We start from the raw sequence: 15,592 nt of genomic DNA on the forward strand, positions 1-15,592 counted from the left end.
AGTAAATTCCCCTGATCACGGTCAGAAATGAAGTTACGCATCATTGACTTTATTACAGTGGTGAAGTGAAGCTATTTTACTGCTCTGTGCGTTTCTGTTCAGAATACTAACACAGGCCTTCCATCCATGATTAATATCCAGCTGGAGAAATTCAGCTCTCTTCACCCTTTGTCGACTCTCATCTTATTCATCACCTAACAAACACCCACATCTGTCTCTCACTGCTGCCTCTCTCTCTTTTACCCCTCACCCTCTAATTCTCTTCACCTTTTCAAGCTTAAGAGGTACACACAGCAGCTCCAGTAACACCAACACCGTCACATGTCTTCTCTTTTTCTTTTTTTTTAGTCTGAGTCCATCATCAAAATTGCTGTTGGTGGGATGAACCTGTATGTGCACAGCAGATCTGAGCCTTTAAACTGGATTCTTATAGCTCTATCTCAGAATGGAAATAGAGGTGAGCTGCTGTCCTCGCCTGAGAAGCGAACAGCAGACGCATTAAGGAAATTGAACTTTATGCGCATAACACAGTAAGAATGAAGAAATAAACAGTGGATAACTCGTGCTGCGATGAGGAGTTGAGCTTCACTGTTCAGAGCTGTGAGGTTTGAGAGGATTGGGTGCTGCATGTGAACAAAGTCAGGACAACAGTTTTATTTTTTGTGACAATATTAAATAACCTCTTAATGTGTTTACTTCTGCCTGGCAGGAAGTTATTTTTCCACTGCCAAAGAGCTGCGTCTGCAAGAGCAGAGGAAAGCAGGAGGGCTTCAGATTGTTTTACACAAGGACGTGAGGGAAGTCACATTGGTTTATGCCACATGGGGATACCTGTTCTGCGCTGACACAGGGTCACATGTTCACTAAATGAAGAAGCCAGTGAACAAAATACAACATGCAGCTGTGCCAGCTTGTAAAGGACAGGGTCAAAGAGAAACTAGAAACACTGAACATATTCACCAACTCAGGTGGTGTAACAGGAAATGCCAGAAGATCATCAAGGGCTTGAAACCATGAACATCATTACTTTGAGAGCTGGATTGAAAATCACACCAAAAGTCAAAGTAAAAAAAAAAAATCACAGGCTGACCTCTGAGTCTGTGTGCGTTCCAGATAACATCTGGGCACACGCCTGATGAGACAGTTGATGGTGTCTTAGGGGATCCCTTCTCAAATTTGGATTATGAGTTGAGTTCGCTTCTGGGCAGCGTATGGTGCTATTTGTCAGTGTCTTTTATACTGATACATAACATTACAGAGGATCTCAATTGGATTCTGTTCTAAGGAACATTACAGACAGTCAATGATCTTCATTGTTCAAGAGCTGTCTACACACTGTTCACATGAAGCCGGAAATTGTCCTCCATCAGGAGCAACCCAGAGTCCACTGCACCAGCATAAGGTCTGACAAACGGTCGGAGGATTCCATCACAGTATCTAACAGCAGTTAGGATATTTTCGACTAGCACTTGGAGGTCTGAGTGTGCCCAAAGACCACCACCCAACCAGTCATGTTGGATAATGTTGAGGGCAGCATGACGTTCACCACAGCATCTCCAGACCCTCTGAACCTCCTACATGTTAGAAAAGTAGAAATCTTCACCTATAAAGAAAATGAGGTGCCAGTGGTGTTCCTGCCAGTTCTTGTGTTCTCAGAAAAAATGCCAGATGAGCTGCGAGCAAAGTTCCCACTAAAGGATGTCTGGCTTTCTAGGGAAATCTAATCAAAATATGGACATCAGTAGCCAACTGGAGGTAATGCTGTAGTGCTCTGCCAGTGATCCTCCTGTTTTCCCTGGGACAAGGAAACAGATACCCGTCATGTTGCCGGGTTGATGCCCTTCCAGTTCTGTTCATGCAATGCCCCATCTTCTGGTATGTTCTTTGTGTTTTTGAGACTGCGCTGAGAGATGCAGCAGATCTTTCTGTAACAGAGGTTTGGATGTGCATTTCTGGAGGAGTTGGACAACCTGTGTAATCTGAATCGACTGCAGGTACCCTCTTATAGGACACTGAAAAAAAGCAAAACTGGAAAAATCACTCAGGCAGGTTAAGGGGAGTGCAGTGGTTTGTGACCACCTCCTACTAAACCATTCCCTTCTGCGGGGAGGTTCTCTTGTTGTTGCCTCTCCAGTGCACTTGTTGTCACTTTCATTTGCACCAAAGCGGGTAAAATGGACCCACAAGGGTTTATGTTTCCTAACTGGATAGATTGATATCCCTGAAGTTTAACAAGCTTGGTTTTATATTGTGAGTGTTCCCTTTGTTTTGTTAGCAGTATGCATCAGTGAATGCATTGTTTCCTAATGGAAACAAGCTGGACGCTAAGCTGAAGAGTAAATAGCTAGCATGTCTTTCTGTTATTCTAGGTAATGTGCATCCTGGCAGCATCTGTGGATGTTTTAGCTGGACAGGACGCAAACAGATTTATCTTGAATATTTATATCTGATGACGTATATGATGCAAAACTACCGGTAAAAGCCGTTAATGTGGTCATAAAGTGGTTTAAGCCCACTATGCATGCACTTATCAGTAGAGGCTGAAGAGGTAGAATCACTATCTATACAGAGTAATTATAATATTCTGTAGATGCTTTATTTCAGTATGCTTGTATCTGAGCTGCGAGTTGAAAACATTCATCAACAGTATTTTTTTGCAGCACATGATGTCAAAAATCCTATAATTACAACAACCGTGTGAAATGCAGTCTATATTTTTTTTCCCAATTAATACCCCAGTCTAACATGTCTAACAATTCATGTGCTGTTGTGCACAGGCTCAAAAAAAGAACTCTATTTTTAGACGCTTCAACGGCAAGATGTGAAAAGTCTGCAATTCAGTTTTCCTCAGTACTAGTGGAAGGAATAAAGCAGCCTAGGTTTGGAAGCATAAGTGGAAGCATGTCAAATAAAAGGCCAAGTCTGACAACAGATGTTTAAGGTCATAAGGCACAAATGCTACAAGAAACTGGAAGTCCTTTATAGAACAGTAAGCACGTACTGCATAACCACAGCTGTCTGCTTTTAAAGCACAAAATAGGAATGTTTGATTAGATTTGTGGCGCTATCCTTTATAAAGCCATTATGGTTATTTGACCTTTCAGGATGCTGCAAATCAAAAGATTTTGTTTTCTTTTTTTATTTGGACAGCTTGATCCTTCAAGCATTTTTGTTAGAGCATGTAGGTTATAGTGAAGGGCACAGCAGAAAGCCCAATCCTGCAATCCAGTTTTGACTTTTATGTATGAAAATGAAAGGCGAGGGTTGCAGACAGACTTGCAGTTACACTTTTAGGATCGCATTTCCACCTGAATAACAGCAGGTTTGTGTCAGAACACTTTTCTGTCAACACAGTAGGGCAGCAAAATTAAAGAGAATTTCTATTAATGACAATTCAGTATAATTGTGTCTAAGCCTATGATGTCTTTCTGAAAGTTAGTCACCCGGCACTTTGATCCTGTAGCTCACAGATGGTCATGAAAAACATTTATAGTTATAGTCAGACTGTCCTATTGGCTTTGCTTGTCCTCTGGCTTTTCCTCTAAGCAGGAAAAGGAGAGGTGACTGCATTTCACAAACTGTCATGGCTCACTCAACATCTCACTACAACTGAGACTTATCGCTTATTATTTAATTTCACTGTGTTTTCTCCTTTGTGTCTATAAAAGATATGATGAACATAAGTACAGAAAAAATGCATTAAGTAAAGAATATATTCACAAATCAAATGGAAAATTAAAGAAGATAAACAAGCAAAGAAATAAATGAAGAATGAAATGGAAAGTAAATAAATAGAAGGAACTAAAAAAATAAAGTAGCAAATCAAACTTCATGACTTCATTATTAAAGCCGATAATGGCATCTTCAATTTCATGGAGTTATTTATTGTATCAAAAATAAATAATCTATAATGATTAATTTGCTACAAACTACCTCATCTCATGATGAAACTAAGTTATCACTTGATCACTAAGTTTCATCACCATTGGTCATTGTTAATTTCCCCAACATCTTATGGTCAAATATCTATTGGCGACAGTTATACTTTAGCTCAGTGCTAATTAGCAAATGTTACAATTTAAAAAATGAAAAGATAAGGCCTTGGGCACACAGGCCATGCTCCAGATATCTCGGACGTCAGAGTGACATCACTCTCGAGTTGAGTGTGTTTCAGTAATAAAGTCAGATAAGCAAGGAAAAACACGATGTTTTGCTTCTTAGCGAGTTTGAGCCATTCATGCATCACTAGCGAAACATTAAATACTTGTTTTTTTGTGGTTAAAAACACCGCTGCAGCATGTCCATGGACAGAGCCTGTCAGTGCTGTGTGAATGGCTTATTTAACAAGTCTAAAATACACAACAGTTACAGTATAGATCAAAAGTTTTAAAGATTCACTGTCGTCATCTTGGATTGTTAACCCAGGGTTTGCACGGTAGACACCAACTTGTGTACAAATACTTCCCATTCACACGCCGAGCTGCGGTGAAACTGCAACACAAACTGAGCCTGAGACACAAAATGGAAACAGTGAGCATTCACCTTTAAACTAAATCAGCACCTTGTACTATTGCAAGCGACAGCGTCCCCATTTTTAGGCTGCATTGCACTTTTCACAGTTGCGCTACCATTTGGCGAGTAGTTTGCAAATGTTTGCAGACAGGTCCAGGTCTTTGATATCTTCGATGCTGTGGACCCAGTAGAGGTGGTGAGTGACAGGAGAATAGTGGCTAAGCTGTCATCCCTGTTGGACAATATCTCCCACCTCATGCAGGAGACTCTGACAGCACTGAGCAGCTCCTTCAGTGGCTGCGGCACCCACGATGTGGGACGGAGAGATTCCGCAGGTCTTTCCTTCCTACTGCAGTCAGACTCCACAACAAAGACTTCGTAGCTGACCAAACACACACATCCGCACATGTGCAATAACACTAAGTGTAATTTAGTATTTTATTCTATTGTATATAGTATGTTATTCTTTTTTATCTTATCCTATTCCATTGTTTTCTTAATTTTTGCTCCTGTAACTTTGCACTGTCCACTTTCTGCTGTGACACAACAAATTTCCCACGTGTGGGACTAATAAAGGTTTATCTTTACCTCTTATCTATGCAAACTACTGGTATATGTCGTTGTTATCAATTTTAGCTTAACAGCTGCCAGCAACCACTCTCTAGCTGTCTGACGAATACTCTATTTTCTCTCTCGATTAGTGGTTGCCAGGGGTCACTGACTGATCTGTAGGCCTCTGCGATTGGGGCTTTAGCAGTCGATTTCACAGCAGCTGCCAAAAACCTAAAGCAAGCGCTCACTGGTTACTAGATGATCACTGAATGTGGAAAACATTTCACCTACTCCATTTCCACATTGTCACTGTGGGTATGTAGCATGCTGGTGTTAGCGTTTAGCTCAACGGTCTCACAAGGCCATTAGCATGTCAGTTATTAGCAGCAATTTATGCTCTCCACGTGCTTAAAAACAACTTTTTTGCAGTAAGTATATTAAAAAATAATTCAAACATTGTGCTTGTTATATTTTCTAATAACAACTCTCTTTGCAGGATCTAATCTGCACTCTTACTGTTTAAACTGTGTAGACCTGCTAGTTTACTTTGACCTAAAAAAACCCCAAACATCATTGTAAATGTTTGATAATGAAGAAAGTCGGGCTGAATTCACAGCGTGCACATTTTAAATGATTCCCATGTTATGACATTTAAGCTTATCATATTTTTATCCACATTACAGTCTGCATTGTTGCACAATTTGTCTCAGCTGACCAACCACAGAGAAAGCACAGGGCATGATAGAGACTGAAGGCTGAGTAGGTGTTTCTCCTCCGGCAGTGTTGTTGAATGTTGGCTGGAATTCCCTCTTTTCTACAGATTACAGCTTTATAAAGGCACACATTTTCTTCCAGTGGGTTAGCCCCCTGCAGGTATTCATTATACACAAAGAGCCAGGCAACACTCGTTGGATTAGCTCTAATCTGAGAAATAAAACTGGAGATTGCCCACATGCTAAACCATGACAGAAAGAAATTTGCAGCAGCAATAAACACACACGGATTGTGGCTACTGGAGTATTATGTGAACATACTTGAATGTATTTCACCTCCACATCCTTTGCAAATGATGCAAAAACACCAAAGACCATAGTTATAATAGACAGAGTAATGCAATATACTCAGTTTTAAAAAAGTAGAGTGAAGAAGTTATAAATGCACAATTTACAAGCTCTAACTAATGTATTGTGAAATATCAGGTGAAAAATGTTTCACAATAGAAAGCACTGAGAATAGGCTCATCTATCAAATATAAATAGAAAACAAATGGGCCGCAAATTCTTTCTTGTTTAAAAAACACAGAAACACTGGAGAAAAGATATGATTTTTTTCCCCTCTTTACCTTCAAGACTGAACGCTCATACAACTAAACAAATTCATGAAAGCAGCTTCTCTAAATTATTCACTGCCCCGCTGGCATCTTTGGTTTTCTTGTGCATTATTCTGTGACGCGCACAGCTTGTTGTCCTTGAATAATTTCAGGTAACATTTAACGAATAACGGCAGAGATTTCAGAGGTAGCCATGCTGAAGGACGTTGTGTAAGGCTGCAACAAACTGCTGCAGCGTCACTGTAGCTTGTCAGTAGTGATCACCGTCGCTGTGTTACAGCGCTGACATGTAAGCACATTCTGATGCACAGGATGAAAGACTAACTGCACATCTCCAGTGGCTTGCCCCCAGAGCTATCCGGCACTGTTCTGCCATTTCGCAGCATTATGACCGGCCACGGTCGACTGACTAAGTTTGAGCAAAACAACAAATAAGATTATTTCTTACGATCGTGCCGAGCTCATTCGGCTGAATACTTATTGCTCTTTTCAAATGATTGGCAGGTATGCATTCAGTCTACTGATATTTAAATGCCTCTATTGTAGTTATTTAGCATTAGCACTCCCTCGTTCAATAGAAACCTAATGCATTTGTGCTGCATGATGGACCATGACTCATGTCTTGCCCCACAGCAAAGGACCCTGAAAGCTCTTATTAAACTAAGATTTAAACTATTCATGTGAGTGAAAGTGCTTAGAAAACCATATTGTATGCACCTGAAATGCCTCTTTAGTTAGATAAAATCTTCCTAAAGACATTATAAATGGCATGAAAATGCCATGACAAATCTGACGATGAGTACTTGTCAACTTGGCACAGGTCATCCAAACTGACAGGACTCTGGCTGCAGTAGCAGTAACTCAGATATTTTTATCAGTGCATCGTGATAAAAGGACATGCTTTTGGCTAAGTGTCTCTTTTTTGTTCAAGGGCTCCCAAACCGAGAGATTCCATTTAAAGCTTTCACACACAAACATCTGACTGGCCAAATATGTAAGCAAATGTGGTGAGTGTGTTTTTCATGGTGAAGTTTTAATAATTGAATTCAGAATTTCACAATGAAGCTTTGAAGCCAAGAGTGGAATGCTTTGTCCTCAGAGGATCAGTGACCTCACTGCTATATTTAAAAAAACAAAAACAAAACCTGTTTCTATAAACATTAATTATATCTATGCAGAGTATGGCTTAACATAGTAACTATCATGAAGCACGCTCACCCTCGGGCCAAATGATTTGACAACCCTGTCTCTGATGCTCGTGCATCATCCATGACTTGTCTGTTTAAATGAGTTCTCAGAGTTATGATGAAGATTGTTTTGTATTGCTTGCTCACATTGCAGCACGTTTGTTTTGCTATAGTAACTTAAAAAAAGAAAAGAAAAGATTTGTGCCAAATGTTTAAAACATATAATGCTCTGATAACTTCAGCTACACAAAGATTGGAAGCGGGGGGGCACAGCTAGCTGTGCTCGGTTTAGCACGGGTAGCATGTATGCTGCTCAATAATTAATTAATCAAATATGGCATCAGATCAGACAAGCTGAAGAGTCAGGCTCATTCCCCTTCATATGATGTATTACCACACTGCATGCTGCACTGCCCTGCACACCCAGTGCAGGGCGATTCGGGTGCTTCCATCTGCCCACAATTGTTCCACGTCTGCAAGCTGCTTTGCAACCCACCTCCACCCCAGCTCCTCCATTTCTGTTTTCTCTGACTTACTAAATCTCATAGCTGTCGTCACCAATGCCTGCCCAGTTCCAGTATAAATAACTGTGTTTAGAAATATCAATCTTCTTTTGCCTATAGTGATCCAAACTGAAATATGTTTTCATTTGTAGCCTTGCAGCTCCATGGACATAACAAATCTACAGAAAGTTTCCATGTCTAGCCAAGAAAAAAAAAACACATAATGTGTTGTTTTTACTTTTTTTATGAATTAATAAAGCAAGATATATATACAATGTTCGTGCTAAGCTCAAGCTCAAAGCTTTACTCTACAAACATGAAAATAGTACTGATCTTTTCATCAAACTTTAAACTTCAGGAAAGAAGTCAAACAAGCATAGATCCCACATCTGTGAATTATCCCTTGTATTGCAGAGCTCCTACTATTATAAACATTCAGAACACATACCCAACTTAGAACAAGGTGACTTTCACACCAGGTGATCCTTTCTATTCGAAATAAACACTAGAAGTTGTGTGCTGTTGTTCCTCCCCTGCTCTCCCTCCTCATCCTGTATAAGAAAATACAAGGTCTCTACAGGTACAGATGAAGCCAATTTAATACATTTTACTATGTTTTAAATAACAGCTTTTAATGTCGCGAAACGTTCCAAGTAAACACTTGGATATAAATTTCAAATGAACTGCACTATATAGTAAATGGGAATTTAAGGTGGACTGATTCTTTTCTACACACTTTATACAACATCCCTCATTCACCCAAGCACTTTTTATATGCTTAAGTGCATTCTATCTAACTTTCACACTCCAACGGATGCATTGGAGAGCAACTTGGGGCTAGTATCTTCCCATATGGAAAAGAAATAGTAAAAACTTATATGATTTACACATGAAAGTGGCCACTTTCTCATTACTTTCATATATTGTTTTAGTAAGTATCCAAAACATACAAGTTTCATTATATAATTTTTCAAGGGATCTTATATCTGTTTTCACTCTTGTATGCTTTTCATACAAGTTTCAAACAAGACAGATACAAACTTTATAATATTTATTATTTGCCTGAGGATACTTGGCATGCAGACTGGAGTAGCCATGGATTAAACCACCAGTCTTCTGATTAGTAGATGGCCTGCTCTACCTCCTGAGCTACTGACGCCCACTACAGTATCATCTGAATATGTTTATCTTACCAAACCGCATGTAGCCATTAAGTACTTTCACAGGTACAAAAACAGCCTGATGGAGCTCAAACTCTAAAGATGTTTTTGAGTAAAGAGAAAGAACAATATAAATATTTTCCTCCCAGTTACATAGACTAATAAAACTATGCCAAATGCCCATGTCCAGTCTCACTGTGATCTCCTCTTTCTCTTATTTTTCCCCTTACCACTGACCAGTCACAGCCCTTCCCTGAGCCTGGTTCTGCTGAGGTTTGTTTCCTGTTAGAGGGAGTCCTTCTTTCCTGCTGTCACTAAGTGCTTGCTCACAGGCTATCGTTGGATTACTATATAAAGCAGTGACTTGTGATTTGGTGTCATGTAAATAAGGAATCAAAATCAGCTTTATTGTCAAAGTATTTGAACACACACTGGCCTGGCTGTTTCTTTGCTATCAGTGAACAAAGTAGACAGCAGACCAAACTGACAACATGTGCAGCACATTTATAGTGCGAGAGTGCAGAGTGTGTTGGAACAAGTAGTGGAATAAATAAGGGATGGATTACTAGTTACTATAAAACAATATATAAAAGCTGAATTCAATTAAACTAAAACAGTCATTACTATAAATGAATAAGGTTTGCTGTGATTTGACGTTCTCTTCCTGGTATAGCCTTCTAAATTGGAAAGTAGATCAAAGTCTGACTTGTTTCAAAAATAGATCCTGCCTTAACAATCAAGTTAGAGTGCATAATCTACATAAGTAGACAGGGTAAAAAATAGCAACATTGGTGCTTGAAATGTTATTTAAAAACATTTTAAAATCAAACATGTTAACTAAAAAGAAACAAGTGAACATTTTAAGGCATTTTATGAATAAACATGCACTTGAGACATTGAAACAATACTAATGGTATTTCCCTACATGATTAATGTGGCTAAAAGAATTCTAATTCTCAGTCCTAATCAGTTTTATTTGTATGGTGTCGCATTACAACAGCAGTCGCCTCAAGGCAGTTTCTATTGTAAGGTAATGACCCTACAATAATACTGAGAAAGCCCCAACAATCAGATGACACCCCGTGAGCAAGCACTTGGCCACAGTAGGAAGGAAAAACATCTAAGACACAATTCAAGATAACAATATTATCACGACATCTGTATGAAATTTGAAAAGAAATGATTATAATGTCATTACTCACATTTAGCAAATTAATTCGATTTAACATGTCAATGAGAAATGAGAGCAATTACAGAGACATATACAATATTATGTGTGCATTATTAACCCAACATCAATATTTAGCTCTTTAAATATCACGCTTATTGTTAATACCAGTTTACAAAAGTAAAATATCCCAATTTGGATTTGGTGAGTCAAAGTATTCACTGCAGCATCAACAATGCAGAAGAAAAAGAAGAGCAGGAGGAGGAGGAGATCTGGCTGCATGAACTGGTCTGTGGCGCATTAGTGGAACTGTACATTGCCTACACACTGAAGTGCTCTTACATTAGCCTCTGTCTGAGCAGCATCACACTGGTTGAGTCATAGCAGAGGAAGGATAACTAGCCACAATAAACACTCCTAATAAGAAATACAGTGAAATATTGACAGCTTAATCAAAGTTTTTTTTAACAATGCAGTCTTAAAAATGTATGCTGTTGGTGCAGAAGCACAAAATGCGCTTTTTACGGATCACTCAGAAATGTCTCTTCATTCACACGCATTTAACACTCGTGTTAATTACTGCGAGTTAGGGAAAGGCTAAACACTTCAATTGATTAAACGTTAAATAAATGCTTGCCTGTCACCACATGCAGAAAGTATAATCCCCACACTCATTTAGCTTAACTCTCCTCTTATTACCCAGCCAAGCTATCAGGTCTGTCTCCACTGTCTGTTATCCCTGCCCTGACCTCAGTCTTAATGGATATAACCTTCCCATTTCTGCATTTATGCACACAATCAGTCCTGGCCTGCGGCAAGGTGTCACATCAATACATCCTGCAGCTTCACTCCAGCCACAAATTGGGTGAGATAATAAACACAACAGCACAGTGAGGTTCTCTTTGTTGGAATCAATTCAGTCAAGTTGCAATGGCTGGAAATTGTTTGCTGCAATCGATCATTGGATGTTTACAAGTTTTGTTGTTTGTTAACTTTCATATCTGCAATGTAAGCAGCAAATGTGCGATTCGGGACAGTTGGAAAATCAGTCATATATTAGCGAGGAGGGTAAAAACAAGGAAAAAGAGCGCTTGGTGAGAATTGATTTTTCCATACTGGATAGCAAACAGGCACACACACTATTGCTGGACTACGGATTTCCACCTATTGATCCACACTGCCAATAACAGAGACATTTGCCATTAGGAATTTGCGATGGTTGTTACAGACTGACCTAGATGGAGGTCTCTAGTGTTGTCCTGCTTTTTTTTAACCACTCAGAATCAAAGCAAACACAACAAGTGATGAAAGCAAAAAGTAATTGCTCTGTTCCTTTTTATCTTTCAATTGTTTTATTTAAAGAGGGAACTATGTAGACGGTCTCAAGGATCACAAGAAATGAGCAGATTTAAAATCTCAGTCATATCAGCACTTGCTAATATTATCAAAATTGACAAGGCTTTCTGTAGGAAAGCACAGCTATGACTAATGTGTAATTCTTGCCAAAATAGAAATGTGTCAAATCATAATCATCACATTCATTTGCTACATCGACACCTGCCAGGCAAGCGGGGCATTATGCAATCCAGACTACTATAATAAGAATTGTGTAGTTTGGTGCATTTTCAAGCAAATTCCTTAGTCACAAACTGGCCTGGCTGGTCTGCATAATGAGCTGCTAACTGGTCTTTTTTCAACAAGAGAGTACTGAGCTAAGCTTGCATCAGCTTATCTGGCTGAAATTAATCCTCCTGATTATCAGCTTTCTTCTTCTTCTTATCCTTTAAGAAAAGCCTTAAGCTTCTTTCAAAAACAATGGGTTCAGATTTAGTCAAAGTCAGTTGCGGCTGTGGACAAACTCTTTGCAGTTTGTGCTTTAGCCCTGATCCGGACAAGCCGAGGGTGTAATATTCATCTCTTCCTCCACAGCGACTGCTGAAGTGCCCTTGAGCTGAGCACTGACCCCACAGCTGCTTCAGTGTAATTGCTCAGCAGTTGACAGTGCAAGGTTGTAGTCAAACCGGGCAGTGTCAAGGTGTGAGCGTGTGAATGTGTGTAAACCTGCATCCGCCTGCAGCTTCTCCTCAAGGCTGCTCCAATCTGGTCGTCGGTGAGAGCTGCTAACGCTCACCACCAACCACATGACCTCAACAGCATTTAATATGATTGAGAGCCTGGGACGTAGTTGTGTTCGTGCCCTTTCTTTTTCTTTTCTTTTTTTAAGCTCTACTCTCACTTTATTAGGTTCCTCAGACATCTCTAAGGCAGCTGACAGAGTTTGGAGAGCTGCAGCTGATCCTCAACCGTGATGTGTGAAGCAAAGTTGGTGAGACAAAAGATAACAAATTAATTCTCCAGACAGAACTCGGTGCCCTACATGGCAGTTGAGGGACTGGTAGACCAAATATGAGACATTCTTACACTTTGCAGCTTACTATTGAGTGCATCATGTTTGCAGAGATGACTACATGGATTAGCAAATGTTATAGCTGATACTGTGGGCTATTTAGAGAAGATAGAAGAGTCTGCAGCACTATAAAGCTAGTACACACTAATGTGATATTTAAAGCCGCTATAAAAGGACAAGTGACATTCAAACTCCCCTGAACATTAATGGGGTGGGATGGGTGAGTTTGCAAAGGGGTATACCTGCACATGGATAAACAGAGAATGTGTCAACATTGTTAAACTCCTGTAAAGTGATGTCTCCTTATTCACCTTTGTAAATACATCTCATCTTTTTTGTGTTTTCAATTCTATTTGTCTGATTCCACAACTTTTTGTTTTACAGTCACAACATTTTAATTTTCATCCTATACTCCAACAAACACGGTGGCAGTGTTTTTTGGGGGGGGGTTTCCTGTGCACTTTTGAGCACATTCATCCAAGTTCTGCTCATCAGCTTCTCTGGAATGACTAAATTAAAAAAAATCCGTTTGGCTAATTACGGGCCATCAAGCTCCATAATCCAGCTGGTGAATTTTGGATGCTATGACTGAGGAGTTTGAGTATTAAGCCAGACATTTGGCAGGTGTCTGTGTTTATTCATACGCCATTTCCAGCTCATAAACATCTGTGTCCTTTTTTTGGAATGGCCTATCAACGAGACTATTAGAGCAAAAATGATTTGATGTACTCCGCATGTGTTTGACTGTTTGCGTGTTTTGGTTTTTTTAGCCTTGAACTTGCAGCACTTTTTATTCCAACCTGAGAAAAAAAATAGTACTAAAACAGGAATGTTTCTTATTGTTCTTGTGCAGAGAAAGGCAGTGGTACAGTGCAGAACTACTCACAGGCATGTGTGACGGAGAAACTGTTGGAGGACTCCAGGTTGTCAACATTGTAATTGAGGTGGAAGGGTTTCTCTGTCACATTCTGGTTGGTGTTATACAGCTGGACAGCAAACCTGAAGGCGCTGTGTTCCTGCACTGTGGAGCGCATGAACAGTCCGCCTACGGGAAACAAAATGTCACATAAGACAGCGCTTTAATTAGTCCATCCCCAGCATGCATAACCCTGCGTTTGCTCTATCTCGAATCCCACTAAAAAGGACGGCAGGCTGACTGCGTGATCGCATTATATCAGAGGCTCGTACGTAAGTTAATTTCAATGGAAGAAAAAAAAAACAAGAAAAAAATGTGTAATACATTGTCACACTAAATAATGCGCCATAATTCTCATTTTGACAAAATTATATAAATTCATTTTTTTAACAAACCGCCCACAAAGACGCGCAAAATCCCAGTTTGGGTTGGTAAGAAGTGAAGTTGGCAACGAATTAAGCAAAAAACAAACAAACAACAACAACAAAAATAAAACCTCAAGCAGTGACTAATTGAGACTTAAAGAGTGGTGTCCTATTTTAGACTGTGGTAAATGTTTTTAAAATGAATATGTAGTCAGTGCATCCCATTGAACTTACCGATGTTGATTTGGTTTGGAAAGCCTGCCAGCGAGTGCCCCAAAGAATTGAGTAAAAAAAGGACTGCCGCTATTGTGTGATGCCACATTTTCTCCGAAAACTGGAATCAGCTCCTGGTCTGTGTGTGACAGAGAGAAAGAAACAGGGAGAACCATGTACACGGGCTTGTTCGCAAAGAAATCCACAAGATGCGGCAGGTCTCTCTCTCTTTCTCTCTCACTCTCTCACTCACTGTGTGCACCCACGTTGAATTTGTGCCAGCGCAACTGCAGCGCCAGCCCTCTGCTGCTGCTGCTGCTGCTGCTGCTGGAAATCTAAAGCCAGTGTTTTATCTCAAAGATGGAGGTGGTGGTGGTGGAGGAGAGAGAGGGGGGGGGGGGGGGGAGAGAGAAAGCGGATCTACGGGTCCCTACTGTGGATAAAGACCACTGAAATGGGCCAGGGAGAGTGAAAGAGGGGAGGGAAAGACAGATGGGGAGGGAGGGGAGCCGGGGTGTCGGGGGGTTGGGGTGGGGGGTAGACGTTTATCAAACTTGGTCTGACGTTGAATTATAATAAGAGCGGCCTCCCGTCTTCCTCCGCGCGTCACTGCAGAGTTGGTGTGTGAGGCGGTGCAGTGTCTACTGGCTTTGGTGTGTGTGTGCGTGTGTGTAGGTGTGCACACACTGACATGCGGTCTGTATGGATCACCAGTATATTGCTGACTTGTGCATGTGTGCATGTGCTGTGTGTGTCTGCATACAGGCCATGTATAAGCACGCTATCTATCCATCTATGGTATCCCTTCCTATTGTGTTCACATGTGTGGGAGTATGCATGCAGCATTAGTCCAGCACAATAGCAGCATAATCCGAGGCTGTCCCCTGCAGGTGTTTGAGAGCAGGAACAGTAACTGTGGGCACTAATGCTCTGATTTATCACTGTTTAATCACCGGCTGCCAAGGTACCTAACTAATGCTATATATTAGAACCCTAATTGACTTACTTGTGTTAGTGATTTGGATTCCCACTCATTTTTTTCTGCGAAAGTGAACAGCTGATGCAAAGGGGAACAAGGCAGAAGCAACAGCATCATTTGTGGGAGGTGATTGAAATTAGGGTCACTTAAGATAAAATCTAAATGAAAAAGGCAGTGACAGAAGCATAAAGTAGCTCATATTTTCTCCCCTCCAAAATCATCTGTGTGTCTAATCCATCACCGACACACAGGAATAGGTCCTACTAGCATCAGCATATTTACATTTTGCAATTGAGTGCA

At 40.3% G+C, this 15,592-nt stretch overlaps 1 protein-coding gene across 7 annotated transcripts in view; it reads right to left on the reverse strand.

The window, feature by feature from the left end:
- LOC146565515 (glutamate receptor 3) overlaps positions 1 to 14,649 on the reverse strand; it is a 78,680-nt gene extending 64,031 nt beyond the window's left edge. For 3 of the 7 annotated variants that reach the window (XR_014894128.1, XM_085288666.1, XM_085288665.1), the window contains exons 1-2: positions 14,335 to 14,649; positions 13,706 to 13,864 (exon numbers count right to left, since the gene is read on the reverse strand). Coding sequence is in view for 6 of the 7 variants with exons in the window: in XM_085288666.1 (XP_085144792.1) it covers positions 13,706 to 13,864; positions 14,335 to 14,422 (247 nt within the window). In the remaining variant the exon portion in view is untranslated. The remainder of the gene's footprint in view (positions 1 to 13,705; positions 13,865 to 14,334) is intronic. The other 4 variants (XM_085288664.1, XM_085288663.1, XM_085288661.1 and 1 more) reach the window with 2 other exon arrangements.
- Positions 14,650 to 15,592: the final 943 nt, after the last annotated feature.

This window comes from Mchenga conophoros, linkage group LG10, assembly GCF_057382185.1.
Source record: "Mchenga conophoros isolate Kocher_MC1m ecotype Shallow Benthic linkage group LG10, M_conophoros_male_GT1.1, whole genome shotgun sequence".
Taxonomy (NCBI): domain Eukaryota; kingdom Metazoa; phylum Chordata; class Actinopteri; order Cichliformes; family Cichlidae; genus Mchenga; species Mchenga conophoros.